The sequence below is a fragment of the Arachis stenosperma genome, chromosome 10 (assembly GCF_014773155.1).
Source record: "Arachis stenosperma cultivar V10309 chromosome 10, arast.V10309.gnm1.PFL2, whole genome shotgun sequence".
Taxonomy (NCBI): domain Eukaryota; kingdom Viridiplantae; phylum Streptophyta; class Magnoliopsida; order Fabales; family Fabaceae; genus Arachis; species Arachis stenosperma.
In genome coordinates this window covers 12,544,627-12,563,360 of record NC_080386.1, presented here as the reverse complement: position 1 = coordinate 12,563,360, position 18,734 = coordinate 12,544,627, and the positions used below count along the sequence as shown (strand labels likewise).

General features: G+C 34.4%; 1 protein-coding gene across 1 annotated transcript; it reads left to right on the top strand.

Annotated features, from left to right (window-relative positions):
- Positions 1–9,241: 9,241 nt before the first annotated feature.
- Positions 9,242–17,551, top strand: LOC130955611 (uncharacterized). The gene is made up of 14 exons (XM_057882509.1): positions 9,242–9,675; positions 10,679–10,758; positions 11,325–11,483; positions 11,853–12,066; positions 12,829–12,915; positions 12,986–13,125; positions 13,624–13,704; positions 13,798–13,862; positions 14,288–14,460; positions 15,106–15,236; positions 15,347–15,434; positions 15,853–16,066; positions 16,180–16,280; positions 16,780–17,551. The coding sequence occupies exons 1-14, from the start codon at positions 9,508–9,510 to the stop codon at positions 17,236–17,238; spliced, it is 2,160 nt and encodes a 719-aa protein (XP_057738492.1). The 5' UTR covers positions 9,242–9,507; the 3' UTR covers positions 17,239–17,551.
- Positions 17,552–18,734: the final 1,183 nt, after the last annotated feature.

Sequence of the window (18,734 nt, the reverse complement as noted above, 5' to 3'; positions counted from 1 at the left end):
CAAACGAAGAAAAATATGAATAGTAAAATCTCAATCTCTCTTCCTCTCTTCATTTCAGCGCCCCCTTCTTTGTTTCTAGGGTAAAATAAGCTGAATGAGCACAACTTGGATCCGGTCTAATCCGTTAGCGTTTTAAGCCCGTTTGGCCCACCTTGGGCAAAAACCTTTAAGATTAGCACCTGATTTTTCGATTCTAAATTATTTGTGTCCTTTCAAAATAATAAATTAAATTTCCAAAATTTTATTTTTCTCAATATGCGATACCGGTCAAACTAGAGCCGGTACTGCCGGCTTAAGTAACGGTACGCGTTTTAACAAAAACTTTTCATAAAAGATACATTTTTTCATTCAGAAAAAATTTATTGAATTCAAATTTTACCTTTGTATATTAAAATTAAGACGTCTAATTTTTTTAAACCGATTATGGGTAGTTAGTATTATTATTTTATTAAAACGGTTGTTCCGATTCTTACAGTATGATTATTATATTTTTTTCATATTATTTTGTGAGTTTAAAATTTTGTTAAGGTTATTGTTAAATTAGTGGTTAAATTTGCTTAATGAAGTATGTTATTAGGAGTTGTTGTGTTAATTTAATGAAAGTAAAAATTAAATTTGTCATGTCTCTTGTTAGTTTGGTTGAATTAAAAATTATGTTTTAATTAATTAGAATAATGAGTTTTACCTATACTTTTAAATTAATTTTCGAATTAGTTTTATCTTGTGAATTTAATAAGTAATTTTTTTTATTAGGACGATACTATTTTCTCCGAGCTCAGTTGAAGTTTCCTTCTTTTGTTGTCTGTGCAGTAATATTCCAGGTTAGTTTTCTATCTCTGAATATAATGAATTGTTTAAATTTTATGTTGGACTTACTTTTCCTAGGATAGAGTTTTAGGATGGAAGTCGGAGAAGGTTGCGTAGTGGCGCCTTCTCGAAAATCTTGTTTGCTAGAAAATTGTGGAGTTATAAGGGATTGCGCACTAGAATGGTTAGGATTTGATATTTTATTGAATGCATGTATGTTATTGATTTATGCCTGCAGTTATTTCCTATATGAAAACTGTTATATTAGTTTGATGGATGTCGCTGATTTAGGAGAAGTTCTGCCGAGATATCGTTTAAATTGTTTAAATCGTGTTTCGTTTAAATGATAACTATATTCGGTGGGAGATTCTAATTATAAGGGACACTTTGCTAAAATTTCTAAAAAAATTAATAATTTCTGTTGTTCGTTGAATTCTAGGGTGTGTATTTCGATATGATTCCAAGTCATCAACTATGGATGTATGAGAGGGATAACCATGGCTAGGGGGTTAAAACCTGAATTTTTTAAAGGGGTTGACGCGTTTATTGCGCATGTTTTCTGCATGAAACCGTTTATGTCTGAAGGGGTTTCTAGGTGTCAGTGTCAAAAGTGTCGGCTGACTAACTGGTTAGGACCTGCAGATATAACACTTCACCTCTATCGTAATGGGTTCAAGGATGGGTATTGGATGTGGATGAAACACGAAGAAGTTGACGAGCAGTGAATTAACCTATTTGCCTCTAATTTGAATAGGTCCAGTTGTTAATCAACAAGGGTTCGCGTGTGAGAGACCTAAACAGGGATGGAATAATTTGGGAGGCTAACCAAGAGAGATACAACGAGATGGTGTGTGATGCAATAGGTGTTACAAAATTGGAAGAGACTAAAGAAGAGCCTAACCTGGAAGCGAAGAGATTTTATCATCTGTTAGAAGCTGTTGTGAAACCTTTATATGAGGGGTCCATTCATTAGGAGTTGTCTGCGTGTATTAGAATGATAAGTATTAAGTCAGAGTCAAATCATACCAAAGAGTCTTTTGATAAGTGAGCCACTCTTTGCAACGAACTGGTACCTATAGGGTCATAGTAACATGTCATCTTAAGCAAATTTTAGGGTTTTTTTTTTAAAGTTTTAATTAAATTCCTTTTTTTCTAGTAAAATTTAATAATTAATCAAATATTTGGAGTTGTGATAGTATTTTTATGTTTTCAAGAGTTTTGGGCTTAAAAAGTAGTAAAAATCAACCCCTTTTCACAAAAAAAAGCACAAAGAAAATAGAAGCATGGCACAAGAAGCATAGCGTATGGAACAAACGGGTACCCAAAGGGAGGGAAACTGGAGCCCAAAACGTATATGCCCGGCGTACATGTCCACCAGGCCTGATCTCTTCACACTCCAGCGGTTATAACTTGAGCTATAGAGGTCCAATTGCGTTAGAAAGCTAACTTTTAGAGCTTCAGAATGATATGCATATGTCTATAGTGGACATTTAGTTTCAGCCATGTACCACCATCATCTTTGGGACACGAAAAAACAGCGCCCCAGACAACTCAAAATGTAAGTCCGGCGTATTCCAACTCTCAGGATGCAACAACTAAGACCCAAGCTTAATTATCCAAATTATCAAAAGCCTCAATCACATTTAGAAGAGAGGTGAAGATCTAGAAGATTAGTTATTAATTCTCTCTAGAAGAATAAGAGATTTGGTTGTTAGGATTTGATTTGAATTATCGTTTTTAAATTTGAATTAAAGGTAATAGCTTATCTTTCTCTCCAGAAGATAAGTAGTTATTTTATCTCTCCTAAAGATAAGATTAGTTTAGTTTTGAATTTGAATTCTAGAACTTAGGCTATAAATAAGTGACCGTAGCTCACAAGAGGGGCAATCGGGATGAGGATCTTAGCATCCAAATTCAATTCTCTTCAGTATATCTTCATCGTGTTTTTCTTTTATTTTTCATGGGTAACTAATTCTTTGTCAAAGTTAGGAGCTCTGTATATGTTTTCTATGGATGATTAATCAAAGTTTATTTCATTTTGAAGTCTTGCATTGATCTATTTTATGATTGAGTTATTCGTTCTTCATTTGAATTAGTGGTATTAAAAGATATTCAAATCTCTTTTTGAATTATTTTATTATAATTGAAAAAATTTGATATTTGAATTATAGCTTGAAAACTCTCTCACACGACTATTTGAACTCGGCTAGGAATAATAGTTTAATTAGTGTGCGACACATACATGATTTTTAATCACTCTAATTTTAAATAAGTAATATATAATTTGGATTAGAACAACTTTTGAAAATCATGTTTTCTTTTAAGATTTAACTGGACAAGATTAGCTTAAATACGTGACGTAATTTGACCTAAAGACTACTTTTAAATCTTATTTGAATCTAAAATTAGTTTTTGTACTTAATATCTTAATTAATTAAAGTGATGCCTAATTAATGCTTGAAAAACTGAGGAGTCAAGGAATTGAAAATCAGTTACTAAAGGTTTTGTCGTGAAAGATCTTTGCAAATTTCAAGATAAATAAACAAGGTTGGTTTTCCTAAGAGCATAAGCATCTCCAAAGCCCTTGACTCTCCACTGTCTTTCTCAATTCAAATTTCAAGTCTCTGTCTACAAGCATCCAAGATTCTAAGATTCCTCATCAATTCAGGTTATTTTAATCTAATTACGCTTTTAATATGATAATTGCTTGTTCAATCCCTTAATCTTTGTGAGAATGATATCCACTCACTGTGGTATTATTCGTGCGATCCGGTGCACTTGCTGGTATATGTGAGCTTCGATTTTTGCTCATCAGATCATCTGGCATCCCCCAAAACCACTACCAAGCAAAGAAGCTAGTTTCGAAATTTGGTCTAAATGTGGTGAAAATTGATTGTTATTTGAATAGTTGTATGTTGTACTACAAGAAGGATACAAACCTTAATAAATGAAAATTTTGTAGATCACTGAGATTCTAAGTCGAGAGGGAACAGATTGGTAAACGTTGGTTAAAGAGAATTCTACTTAAACAGATGTACTACATGCCCTTAATCCCTAGGTTGAAATGATTGTATGAATCGATGAGTTCAGCCCCTCACATGACTTAGCATAGTAGCAACAAGAGAGATGATGGAATCATGAAGCATCTGTCACACGTAAAAGCTTGGAAGTATTTTGATTGGGGCCATCCTACATTTGCGAGCAAACCCAGGAACGTTAGACTAGCTTTGTGTTCTGACAGATTTGCACCGAATTCCAATTTCAGTAATGCGTACTCTTGTTGATCCGTAGTCATGACACCTTATAACCTGAGTCTCAAAATGTGCATGAATAACCCATACATGTTCCTAACTTGCATCATACCTGGTCCCAGCAATCCAAAGGCCAAAATTGATGTCTCCTTGCAGTCTTTGGTGGACGAGTTACAAGAGTTGTGGATACATGGTGTATAAACGTATGATATCTCAACGAAGAGAAACTTCCAACTACGGGTTGTGTTAATGTGAACCATTAATGATTTTCCTGCATACGACATGTTGTCGGGTTGGTTTACTCAGGGTTGAATGACATGTCTCATTTGTATGGAGGATATATAGGCATTTTGGTTGACAAATGGCGGTAAAAAATCGTGTTTTAATTGTCATCGAAGATTTCTCGACACGGATCATCCATTTTGGCGCAATAATGACTCGTTCAAAAAAGAATAAAACTGAACAAGAAGAGGAACTTGTGAAGTTGTATGGTAGGCAAGTTTGGCTGCATGTCAAAAGAATTCCATAGATCATCGATAACGGGACAGGTCTGAGACCTCCAAGATATAGCAAGGAGCATAATTGGACTAAACAGAGTATGTTTTGAGAGTTGCCTTATTAGAAAAATAACTTGGTTCGACATTGTCTTAATGTGATTCACATTGAAAAAACGTGTTTGATAACATCGTGCACACAATAATGGATGATGAGGAAACAAAAGACAACAATAAAGCTATGTTAGACTTGATGGAAATTTGCAGGCGGCCAGGTTTGAACTTAGACATAATTGTTAAGAGAATAATCAGAATCAAATTAGATCAAATTAGATCAATTAGTATCATTTGTATTTATATAGCGTATCTGTATATTAATTGTAGGATTCTATACTTTTATTACTTTGATTCTTCTAGCAGCTATACATACTCTTTGTACATTGTATTTTTTTCAGACTGAATAATACACAAAATACTTTCTTTAGATTAGTCTCTTGTTTATAAATGGTATCAGAGCATAGATTTTTTTTCCATGAAAATTAGTTCATAGTTCCGTTGTTTTTCCTTCTCCAGCAGTGTTCTTTGGCCTCACTTTTCGTTCACTTTTTGACACTTTGGTTCGTCACTCTTATTACCATCGTGTTCGCCTTGTTGCCGTGATTCCAACGCAACCAGAATCGCCGCCATCCGCCCGCCAGACGCGCCTCCACGCACTGCTGAAAGACGCTGCTGCCACCAGGTTCATCTCTTTCCAGATTCATGTTGAGCCGTCAGATTGGGCCTTCAATCAAACGGCCTAAAGCCATACACGTGTCACCCTACAGTTGATCCATTCCAACTCGACGGCCTGCGCATGGACCCGACCCGGTCTGGTTAGCTGACCCGCGTGCTTCCTTCCTCCATCCAGACGCTACCACGTGTCACTGACATGTCACCTTTCGACGCTGTCACATGTCCTTCTTGGCTGACATGGCTGTTGACGTGGCATCTAACATGGCCGCTGACGTGGCAGATAGTGGAACTCTCCATAAGATTTTTGGTGAGCTCTTTCCGATTCTGCACTTCAATTTCTCATTTTTTGCTCCGAAATTGCAGTCTTCTCTCCTCTCTTTGATCTCTGTGTCTATTATTATAGAAAAGTCAGATATTTTTGCTGCCACAAACAGAAAGGATAAATTCTGTCGAAACTGCAATAGTTTCATGCACTTCTTCTTTGACTATCCTTTTGTTGAATGTCGCACATGCCACCAAAATGGTCACATTACCTACCATTGTTCACAGTTGTTCTACCATTATGGCAAGTTCTCGGGATATTTGATTACTATCTGTCCTACTCACCTGCCACGTCCTAATCAACTCAAGTGTCATTCTCGTCCCAACTTCTCTAAGATTGTGCCTGATTCTGCTGTTGCTGCTACTATTGAATCGACCACCTCGACACCTCTCGACCCGTCTCCCGTCTCTCTATCTAATATTGCGTCTCTTCTTCAGCATCTTCTCTCACTTTCTAATAATACCCCTGCTGCTTTTTCAACTCCTCCAGGTAATTCTAAATGGTATTTTGACTCAAGTTACTTTAATCACATGTCTCTGTTGCGTAATATTTTCTCGTCTCTATCTACCACTACAAATGCACCTTCTGTCAATACTGCTAATGGTTTCCTATTGCACGCAACATACAAGGGTTCTATCTCCCAATCGACTCTTAATCTTTCTGACACTCATTATATTCCCAAATTAAACTTTAATCTTATTTCTGTTGGTCAACTTGTTGATTTGGGTTTTAATGTCACTTTTTCTATTTTTGGTTGTCGTGTACAGGATCCTCGAACGGGACAAATCATCGGGATTGGGCGTAAGGTTAGAAGGTTTTTTAAACTCGAAAATCTTCATATTCCTCCTGTACCAAATCTTTGTGCTGCTTCTTCTCCATCTACCCTTCACTTATGGCATCAACGTCTTTCCCACAGCTCCTTAGGAAATTGCGTTCTCTTGTGTCTCAAGGTGTTTTGGGTCAGGTTCCAAATGAATTTTTTGATTGCATTTCTTATCAAACTGTCAAACAACCTACTTTATCTTTTCACAATAATTCCTCTCTTGCTTGTTCTTCTTTTGATCTCATTCACTTTGATGTTTGGGGCCCCGCTCCCACTGCTTCTATGGGCGGAGCTCGATACTTTGTACATCGTATTTTTTCTCAGACTGAATAATACACAAAACACTTTCTTTATATTAGTCTCTTGTTTCTGACAATAATAATGGGCAGTGGGCTAAACCAAAGGTGGTGTTTTCTCTAATGAAGGACTAGAGACAATGTTTGTAGGTGGATTAGAGGACTAAGATTTTCTGATGGTTACGCCTCTAACTTAGGCAAATGTGCAAATGTGTCATAGGATAAGCTTGCTGGGTTGAAGAGTCATGATTATCATGTATTCATGGAGTCTTTGCTTCCGGTCGCGTTCAGAAAACTTTCAACCAACATCTAGAAACCCCTCATAGAAATAAGTGAGTTTTTAAGGGAGTTATGTGCTACAAAACTTAATATTAATGACTTTACAGTCATTGACAAGAATATTCTCATAATACTTTGTAAGCTAGAAAGGATATTTCTTCTATCTTTTTTTGATGTTATGAAACATTTAGCATTCCACCTACCGTACGAAGCAATACTATATGGGCTGGTCTAATTTTGATGGATGTACCCATTTGAGAGGATGCTTGATTCCTTCAAGTGAATCATGAAGAATAGAGCTCGGATTGAGGGCAGCATCTGTGAGGCATTCCTGGCTAAGAAAACTTTTGCATAATTCAAAGCTCTTTCTCTTCCTCTTCCTCTTCCTCTTCATCCTCCTCATCTTGTACTGCTTCTTCTTTCTTTTTTTTTTATCATCATCACCATCCTCTTCTTTTTTTCTTATTCATCTTTTCTTTCTTGTTTTACCTTCTCAAGTTTCTTCTTCTCAAGTTTCTTCTTGTTTTACTCTTTCTTAACAAGAATAAAAATAAAAAAGAAGAAGAAACACATAATGCTACAAAATTACTTGAAAGAGGATGAACTTACATTCATTCAACTAAAAAAAGAAAGAAAGAAGGAAAAAAAAGAAGAAGAAAAAAATGCAGCATTAGAGAAAATATTTTTGTGTAGTTACATCAAAATTCGGGGTAAAATTAAGACATTTAGGTGTATTATTTAAAAATTTTCGGTGGATTTGTATTGATAATTCTGCATAATTTAAAACTCTTCCTCTTTTTCCTCCTCATCTTCTTGCTCCTTCTTATTTGTCTTTTCCTTTTTGTTTTACCTTCTAAAAAATACATATCATTGCAAAAACAACGAAAAAAGAAGGAAGAAAAAAGTGCAGCAGCAACAACAACAAAAAAATGACCAAAAGGATAAAACACGGGAATATGAAGAAGGAACGCGAAAAAAAGGGGAAAGAGCGCAAAGAAGAAGAAGAAGAAAGAGGAGGAGGCGGAACGCAGAATACAAACGTTGGAGGAGGAACGTCGTGATTTCACGCACGCGTTATAAAAGTGAATTTTGTTGGATTAGGGTTAACTTGTATAAATTTATATGGCAAAAAGACTTATATGTATAGCAGGTCTCTAAATATTTTTATTAGATGTAAAACTTTATTCCTTAACTTTACCATCTTTTGTATCATTAAGTCAAAATTTAAATATTCTAAGAGGCCAAAGTAGCTGTTTAGCCTTTATTTCCAATTCATGGTTATACTTCAAACAATTAACTTTTTTTTAAGGGTTAACTACCAAAAACGCTTTTAAATTATTTAAATGCTGAAAAAAATGTATTCGAATTTTATTATAAAAAAATACCTTTAAATAATTTAAAAACACAACAATAAAATCTAACAGTAAATATATATTTTCAAAAAATGCCTTAGAGATTGAATTTTGATATGACTGTTTACAAGCATAATTAACAAAATGAGATATTATTATTTTTAAAATTTAGTATTTTTTTAAGTATATATTTTTTTGAGATTTTTTAAAAGTATTATTAGTTGTTAACAAAAAAATTACAAAAAAATATATACGCAACGAAAAATTATCAAATTTAAAGATAATAATATCTCATTTTTTTTAATCATGCTTGCAAAACATTACATTAAAATTCAATTTCTAATGTATTTTTTTGAAAAATACATATTTAACGTTAGATAATCTTGCAAAAAATATAACATTAAATATGTATTTCTCAAAAAATACATTAGAAATTGAATTTTGATGTAATTTTTTACAAGCATAATTAGAAAAATGAAATATTACTATTCTTAAAATTTGGTGTTTTTTGTTAAATATATATTCTTTGTTGATTTTTTAAAAGTATTATTAGTTGTTAACGAAAAAATTATAAAAAAATATATACTTAAAGAAAAATCACTAATTTTTATGTATAATAATATCTTATTTTTATAATCATGCTTACAAAAAATTGTATTAAAATTTAATTTTTAAGGTATTTTTTGAAAATATATATTTACTATTAAGTATTGTTGTTATATTTTTAAATTATTTAAAGATTTTTTTTTTCATAATAAAATTTGAGTGTATTTTTATCTACATTTAAATAATTCAAGAGACATTTTTGGTGGTAAACCTTAAAAAAAAAAAAAAAAAAAAAAAGAAAACAGCAGAAGTGCAGGACACAAGACAAAGTGCGAGTGCAGTTACGCTTTCAATACGATTTGTTACGTATCAGGGAGACCTAACCAACAAACACAATAAGCCATAAACAATTAAACATTGAAACAACAGCACCACCCCCGGATCCAATCTTGCCGGTGAAATAAAACGCGGCGGTGGCGTCCCCACCGTGGTAACTAACTTTCAAAGCCTTTTAACCTAACAACCGATTAATTAAGCTAAGGAGTAAGGATCCTTCTGAGTTCCGACTACTTTTGTGTTGTGTTGCGCGCGCATCGGAGGGAGAGATGTGGGTGTTTTACCTGATCTCGCTGCCTCTAACGACGGGTATGGTGGTAATGACTCTGAGGTACTTCGCTGGGCCCCACGTCCCTCGCTACGTCCTCTTCACCGTCGGATACACCTGGTTCTGCTCCCTCTCCATCATCATCCTCGTCCCCGCCGACATTTGGGATGTAAGTTTCAAACCCTGCTTCTCTTCTTCCGATTTCAATTCACGATCTGCTTTCGTTCTTGTTCATCGCTTCCAACTGTGTTGAGTTGGATTGCTTGATTGCATAATTGCTAGTTTTGTTTCATAAAGGAATTAGAGTTTAAGGGAGTCGAACCGATCTTAACTACAAGCTAGTAATTGTTACGCTTGTTGTTTTGATAAAACTTGATTCCATCCCAAACCCCTCTGCTTGGTAGGAAGAGATGAATGTAATGTGTTCTATCACTAACCATTTAGTTTAATCATAATTTTGCCATTCCAAGCATTTAAATTCACTTGGACTCTATTTCGCCGAACTCTATACAACTTTTGCGAATGCCCCCGGCGCCTGGTGGGTGGAGGGGGGAGATAAGGTTCGTGAACGAAAATGGTTGTAGTGAGAGATTGAATCGCTTTAAAACTGAGGGACAAATGCAGGTATTAGATTGCTTTTAACATAATTTCTAGATGCTGGTAATGGTATATGGAAGCGAATGTGTAGCAGTATTCAGACAATGTTTCCACCTTAGGTAGTCTTAACTTTTGGAAATTAGTTGGGCATGAAGATGTTCTTGATATCTGGGTTTTAAGTTAGAAGCTGGAAGAAAGATTTACAAGCATGAGTGTAGAGCAATTTACTTTAAGAATTGTACTGAGTGATGAAAATCTTTATGCTACATTCGTTTTGTGGGCAAGGCAGCTGTGTGGCTTCTTATTTTGTAGGTTAGCTTGTATCAATTAAATCAAAGTTGTCGTTCATGGCCACTTTGCTGCAATCTACTTCGACTAAATAGTTCTTGAGCTACTAAAGTAGCTATTTTCCCCTTCCTTCTTAAATGGAAGATGCTTGGAACTATAAGAATAAGGAGTAGTGTGGTTAATCTGTCTTTATACATCATATTGAGGATCTTTATCCTCCATGCCCTTTCTAATATCCTTCTTTTGTTAATAATATTTATATAATGGTGTTTGTATTACACATGCAGACATTGTCATCTCAACATACAAACAGAGGCATTTCTTTCTTTTGGAGCTGGTCATATTGGAGTACGTTTTTGCTCACTTGGTACGCTTAATGTAAAGAATTTATTATATGTTTGCATCACTTTCACATATGACTGTTTTTCTGCTCTCGTTGCCAGACAGAGCACACTTCCAGAACTTGTTTTGAGTAATCTGTCTGTGCACTTTGTCATGTGTACGATATTTGATCAAATCAAGTCAAAGTAACTATTTGATGTGAATGTATATAACCTTCATAGGCACTCATGATTAGATTAGTGTTATTTTTCTTTTGGTTGGAAACTTAGCACTATCTATCTGTTGGTATCTCTTCTACTCAATTTCCTTATGTAAGGCACAATGCATGCTGACCTTTTTCCCACTACAGATCATACTTTGAACTTTGCCAGAAGAAATGGTGAACTGCACAACATGATTTGGTTATTATTTACAATAGTAAATTTTAAGCGATATTATGTATGTGGCCAAAATGCTATTTTGCTTTGTGTTGCTCTCATATGCTTGCCTTTGTAGTTTGTACTAAGCATGATTATTTCAAGGAATTATTTAAGTAAAATTTACATATTAGAGATGCAAATTTCCTCATTTTAAATTATTTATCCCAAGCAGGGCTGTGGTGCCCCTTATTCAGGGTTTTGAAGATGCTGGGGATTTCACTGTATCAGAAAGATTGAAAACTAGTGTACATGCTAATTTGCTCTTCTATCTAATTGTGGGATCCATTGGCCTGTTTGGGCTTATTCTTCTCATTATGATGCACAAGACCTGGTTGGTTCTCTTTTCTTATCCTTTAACCCTTTCTTAAAACTTTTTTTAAATGTAGATTTTAGTTGGTTGTAGTATGATGTTCACCCTAAGTTAGTAATACCATCTTATATTTTTATTTTTATTTCTTTCTTTGGTTTTTTAATATTAATATTCTTGTTTTTGACTGTCTATATGGTTTCCTTAAAGGCGTGCATAAAAATCAAAGGCCTATGTGGTTTTTATTTTCTTGTTTGTAGTCTCATGATTTTATATAGGAAAATTTGGAAATTAGGAAAACAATATAAATCCTGTTTCCTATTTTTATTTTTGTTTTTAATTATTTATTACCTCAACGAGAGTTCTAGTTGGTTTATACTTTGGTGTAAACAGGAAAGGAGGTCTTTTGGGATTTGCCATGGCTTGCTCAAATACTTTTGGACTTGTTACTGGTGCATTTCTTCTTGGCTTTGGTTTAAGTGAAATTCCTAAAACCATTTGGGTAAATGCTGACTGGACCACCCGCCAAAAGGTTCTTTCTCACAAAATTGCCAAAATGGCTGTCAAACTTGATGATGCTCACCAAGAACTTTCAAATGCTATTGTTGTAAGTAGTTAAATAAAGTTCTTAGGAAATTTTGTTATATAATTTTACCATTACAAAAGGAATCAGTATAAATGGATTTATTGAAAGTTTTGGATTTTGATAAAGTCCAATGTAGTCATTTGGTCAATTTAGCTGACCCACCTTGTTAGTTTTCCTTAATGTTTTGTACTTGCACCCAAGTTCCGATGGACTTTTCTTGTTTGAGTCGTTTCTTATATATATTTTTTAAAAGAAACTGACTGTAGAACCTTTGCTACTAGTTGGCTGCACCAGTGGGATTTATATAAGTTATTGGTACATTAAACATATAGTAATTCTGAAACTTATATTCAAAGTAGGAATTATTCTTCATGGAGCTGATTTATGTTTTCTGTTTAGTATCTGTTGTCTTGGTTCTCCCCTTCTCTTTCTTAGCAAAAACAGAAATAGATTGTTTGTGACCTGTTGGAAGACTATTAAGGGGGTTGTTGATTCCAATTTATAACCAGGCAACTTCATAAGTTGCCTTTGCCATTTTACGCAAGTATTAATACTTGCCAGAAGTATATAGGTGGCAGTTTTGGTGTATCCTATATTATTGGAATTGACTAACTTTTCTGTACATGGAGCATCACATGTAGAAATTATCATTATTTTTATTTGTTTGTGAGTTAGAGGAGGATGTAATATAAGGATAGATTTTCAGACAAAAATGCGTCCTTATCCTACACTTAATCCAAGAAAAAATTGTGGAGCTTGAGGTTTATTGCTTTATTTCTATAGGTTGCTCAAGCAACATCGAAGCAAATGTCCAAGCGTGATCCTTTGCGGCCGTATATGAATGTCATTGATGATATGATTGCTCAAATGGTAAAGATATTACATCATTTGATTAAGGATTTGTTCTTGGTTATACAAGTTTTAACCTTTAGAATTTCAGTTTAGGGAAGACCCCTCCTTCAAACCACAAGGTGGTCAATTGGGGGAAAATGATATGGATTATGATACAGATCGGAAGTCAATGGCAACATTAAGGCGTCATCTTCGGAGTGCTTCTGAGGAGTATCAAAGATATAAAAGGTAAGAAGATGACCAATCCCGCCTCTTATTGGTGTTATTTACTTTTGAGGTTGTTCTGGAATATGGTGTCTAATACATCAGCAGTTAGTGTAGATTCAATTTATGGTCTTAGAATTACGACAAACACCCATCATATCACTTCATTCTCATTTAAAGTAAATACACTAATCAATCATATAATTTCTCTGGTTAATTCTGCTTATTAATTTCAATATTTCGGTTTTTACTTGCACATGGGAGAGTTTCATTTTTGCTTCATAGCTTCTACAAATATAAGTGACCTTGTAAAACCTGGCTTTTTTATGCTATCCTATGGTGAAGTGTATTCTTTCTTGCTTACTATAGAATTAGAATCATTGATTTTATGTATGGTGAGAGTGGATATGCTGGCTTCTTAATTATTTAGTTGTAGCTCTTTTTAACATCCTTGCAACTAAGGTCACTTAAAATTTTCCTTCAGCAATAGCCAAATTTTATTTAATGCTGTTACTCATGCAGTGAGTATGTGACTTATGTACTTGAAGCCCTTGAATTGGAAGATACAATTCAGAATTATGAACGGCGCAACTCAACTGGATGGTTTGGTTCAAATTTTGTTTTTTCACTTTGATGTTGTCTTATAATATATTGCATGTTCTCCGGATGACTCGACAATTTATGCTTTAATTTCAGGGAATATAATTCAAGCATTAGACCTGCTCGGACTGGCAAGTTGGGATCCCTATTTGATACTTTAGGTAATTGTGAGAATCATTATTTAGCCACCCGCTTCTTCCTAACTTCACGGAACGTTTCTTCGCTGCATCTGCAGTAGCAGTGACCTTTTTTAATTGGTTAAAAATCTGCTTTTTATGTGTCACCAATTTTGGGTTTTGTTTCCATACCAGTCCCTATACATGGATTTGAATCCTCTCGTTTATCCACAAGCTAATAAACTTCATTTATGGCATTAGGTAGTGGGTTTCTTTAGTTAGATCATACTCTGGTAGGTGGTAGCCACATAGGGATGATCAGTCCACAAAGCTGTGACTCTATTTGATTTTAGGGACTTATTTACAAATAATTGCGTAGGTAATAGTTTCATATAATTATTCCTAGAACCTACATCTCTTTTGATGAGTATGCAATATTTTGAGATTTGAGTTCTAATTATTCTCTGCAGAATTTTTCTGGCGATGCATTTTGAGTAAACAAGTTGCAAAAGGCCTGGCTGTTATCCTTGGTACCATGTCTGTTGCAATTCTTTTCGCAGAGGCAACTCTTCTGCCCAGTGTTGATCTATCACTTTTCTCCATTCTTATAAAATCTGTTGGAGGACAGGAGGTGTTTGTGCAGGTAGACCAAGTTTGTCTTAGATTTTGGTTTTCTTTAATTTGAACATTGAGATGCTGTATACAAATTTTTTTCCTGACATATTGAAAAGAAAGGTTTTTATGAAGATTTAAACCATGCATGCATACTGTGAAACAGAAAATAACTCATTGAATTGTTTGGAGGTTGAATTATGAATGATTGGAGACATACCCCTAGAACTAACATGTGCAACAAATCTTGACTTTTGGAAGAGATGCATTTACTAAATAAAGAATTCAATCCATGCATGCTGTTCTTGTTGCTGTGATGATTTTTGATAGTTTGTTCTATCATCTGGCCCTCATGTGCCGGTGACTCGATATAACATTTTAAGGAAATCTGAAGTCTATTATTTCTCCTTCTCTCTCTCTCTCTCTCTCTCTCTCTCTCTCTCTCAAGCAAAAAAATGATCCAGAGGCTTTTTAATTGGTACTTCTATGCAGCTATGGTAGCATCACATACAAGGCCATTGCAACTGCTTACATGTTTCTTTTGTTGTCCCTGTACTGTCAGATGTTACTTTATTCGTAAATTGTAATAATTTTAATCACTCGTTATTTAATGTTTGTGGTGACTCTTTGGTCTTCAAAAGGTTGCATGACATTGTGTCTTCAATTTCTTCCTTAGGTGTTTGCTTTTATTCCTCTCATGTACATGTGCGTCTGTACATATTATTCCTTGTTCAAAATTGGAATGTTGATGTTCTACTCATTGACACCCAGACAAACCAGCTCAGTTAACTTGCTTATGATATGTTCGTAAGTATTATTTATTCATTTACATTACTACTCCCACTACCCCTTATGTTTGTTACTTGTTGCTCTTAATTACGAAATGAATCACAGTATCCTCATTTTACTTTTCCCAGGATGGTGGCTCGTTATGCTCCCCCAATCTCTTACAACTTTCTTAATCTCATTCGTCTCGGTCATAAGAAAGTGACTGTATTTGAGAGGGTAATTTCTTTATCTTATAAATGCACTGAAATCGCTGCATTGTTGTCTACTGTGAATAACTTTCTCTTGCTTCCTAATAATCCTGGAAATCGCTGTTTCATAATCCGTATCATTGGATGCATAACATATTACATGACTGTAACAGATTGTAACTATGCTACTATGTATTCATAAGTTCATTTGCCTAATATTATCCCCCTTCTTTATATTTCTCTTCTTCTAGATACAAATAACTTATTTTTCTGAGCATACCATGATTTTACTGTTCTGTATTTAGTTTTACACAAACTGTATGTTCGTTCATAGTGGGCTAGCAACTGCTAATTATCTGAAGTCTAAATTTTTTCATCAGAACATGTTTACTTCCTTTCCTTGGTATTTCATTTTAACCGGCTACACAATGTGGCTATTATTGCAGCGAATGGGGAACATTGACAATGCTGTCCCTTTCTTTGGCGATAAGTTTAACAAAATCTATCCACTTATTATGGTTGTATACACACTTTTGGTTGCAAGCAACTTCTTTGACAGAATGTTCTCCTTTCTGGGGAGCTGGAAGAGATATATCTTCAAAACCGAAGCTGAGGATAGGGATGGCTTTGATCCATCTGGAGTAATTATTCTTAAAAAGGGTATGTAAGTGAGGAATTACAATGCTGTTAAAGGACAGAAATACAATATCAGAAGTATTAAATAGTGATTTTCTGATACTTGCACATTATTTATTGTTTTGTTTTATTTGCAGAGCGGTCTTGGCTTGAACAAGGTCACAAAGTAGGGGAGCTGGTTGTTCCACTAGCAAGGAATTTCAATGGTGTTGATATTGAATCAGGCAACAATTTTAAGGTAACATGGACATGCCCCCAAAAAAGTGGAAGCGAATTTTACTTTATTTTTTAATTGGGTATAAAGTATGTTTTTTATCTTTGAGGTTTGTGATTTTTTTTCCAAAATTACCCCTAATGTTTAATTTTGTTCAATTTTGTCCCTAATTTGTGTCAAAATTATCCTTGGTCGTTTACTTCATCTAAAACATTAGGAATAAAATTGAAAATCTAAAACATTAGGGATAAAATTGAAAATGTCCAGAGATAACTTTGACACAAATCGGAAACGTTAGGGACAAAATTGAATGAATAAAAAATTTTAGGCATAAAATTGAATCAAATTAAATGTTAGAGGTATTTTTGAAGAAAAGCACAAACGTTACGGACAAAAAACATTATCCTTTTTAATTTGTCATCTAACATATCCAATTTAAATTAAACCTAGTTGTTGTTTCAATAGAGACTACTATTTCTCTATTGCAACAAGTCTCTACTCACCTCATGCCTTGTTTGTTTAGGAGACGAATGGCGTCGAAATGAAGACAAGTTCCAAGTTAATCTCTGAGGAAACAAATGGAAGTCTCTCTAAAACTTGGAAGGAAGAAACAAGCAGTAGATATGGTTCCAGCAGGGAGGCTATCAGCAACAAGTATGCTGCCATTAGGGAGCAGGGTAAACCGAAACCAGAGGAAGCCATGGCGGATTCTTCGAATTCAGAGCTCGATGAAGGAAATGATAGTTCGAGTCATAGCATGGGACGACCACCTTTGGGTTTGTCTTCGACTTGGCAAAACATGAAGACAGGTTTTCAGAATTTTAAGGCCAACATAGGAGCCAAAAAATTTATGCCGTTAAGACAAACACAAATACAGGAAAATAATGTCTCCCATGCTTCCTCTTCTGAATCCCTTGATGAAATATTTCAGAAACTCAAAAAGCCTTCCTCGGATCAAGTTAATTATCACGATGATAATTGAGAGTTGTGACGGAGGCACAATACATGTGGTTCCTTTTGGGAAGAATGTGCACGTTCTCTTAACATTGGGAATGGTGGTCCATATTCCATAATATCATGTACAGTAATGGGAAAATCGTAAATGATGTTCACAGAAGTGAATTATAATTAATTCCCCAATTCAGAGTAAAATGGGCATGGGAAAGATATATTGATATTGTATACATTAGAAATCAAATCTCATACAAAAAACAATCCATCCAGTGGCGAAAAGAATACAAATTGTACCAGTTGATTGCAATGAAAATGTTGTCTGGCTTGGATTCGGAATTTCATTTTTTAGATTCATGATTATAGCAGCACTCAAGCACTATTTTATTTATTTATTTTGAGATTTATTTCGTACTTTTTCTTGTGAATTTACTCCTTCAATTGGGTATAAGATGAAATAAAATCCAAATTCGGGCTAAATACTAGCTCTCTATGATTGCAATTAAAGTGGGTTGGGAGTTAAGGATGGTAACACCATCTGAACTTGAAGGTACCCGTCTAGTCCCAACACGATTAGATGGATAATTATCCAATCCAACACTCGGTGAGTTGTAAAATTGCTTTTATCCATCCGATACATTTATGATAAAATAATAATAATATTATTCCATAAAAAATTAATAAAAAATAAATATGAAAACATATAATGTTATAAATACGGTTTTTGTTAAACATACATATATATTGTTATTTATACATACATGTATTTTGATGTTATATTCTAAATTTTATTAATACAAACTAAAATAATGGCAAAAGTATATTTAAGAGGGGTAAATACTTAAAGAGTTAGAGTACAAATTTCCAATGCACATGAGTAGGAGTGAGTCAAAATCTAAATAGGAAAACATAAGGCCGAGAAGGATCAGATAGTGCCAAAATTCGTCCATTGTCATCCCTATTAGGAGACATCTATCTAGTATCTAGGAATTGGTGTAGGCTGTGGAGTGAGATGCAAGAAGAGAGTAAGATTTTATCCAAGCGTGATTCGTATCTAGTTAAATGTGACAAAAATAAAGATATTGAAATAAATGAGTGGTCACATAAGTATAGATAAAATAAGGAACGAAAATATAAGAGAGAAGGTTGAAGTAGTGCCTATTTTAGAAAAGATGATATAATCTCATTTCAAATGATGGATAATAGAAAAAGACCATACATGAGGTGGACAAAGAAGATCTACATATCAACAGTCTTACTGTAAACATGCCAATAACGCTGTTTAATTTGGGTAGCCGATCCTACCTAGTAGGTTATAGATTTGTTGTATTGTGTTACGTTGTTGTGATTGGTATCTAGTTCTTCGATGTGTTTGGAACTTGGAACAGTTTTGCAGCAACAGCATCAAACCATGAGGCCACACATAACCTCTGCTAAATTCCACAGCACAGAGCTGGATTCAAGAGTACTTGACTAAGATCTAGGTTGCGAATTTTATTTCAGAGGAAAAAGCGATAGATTTCACTA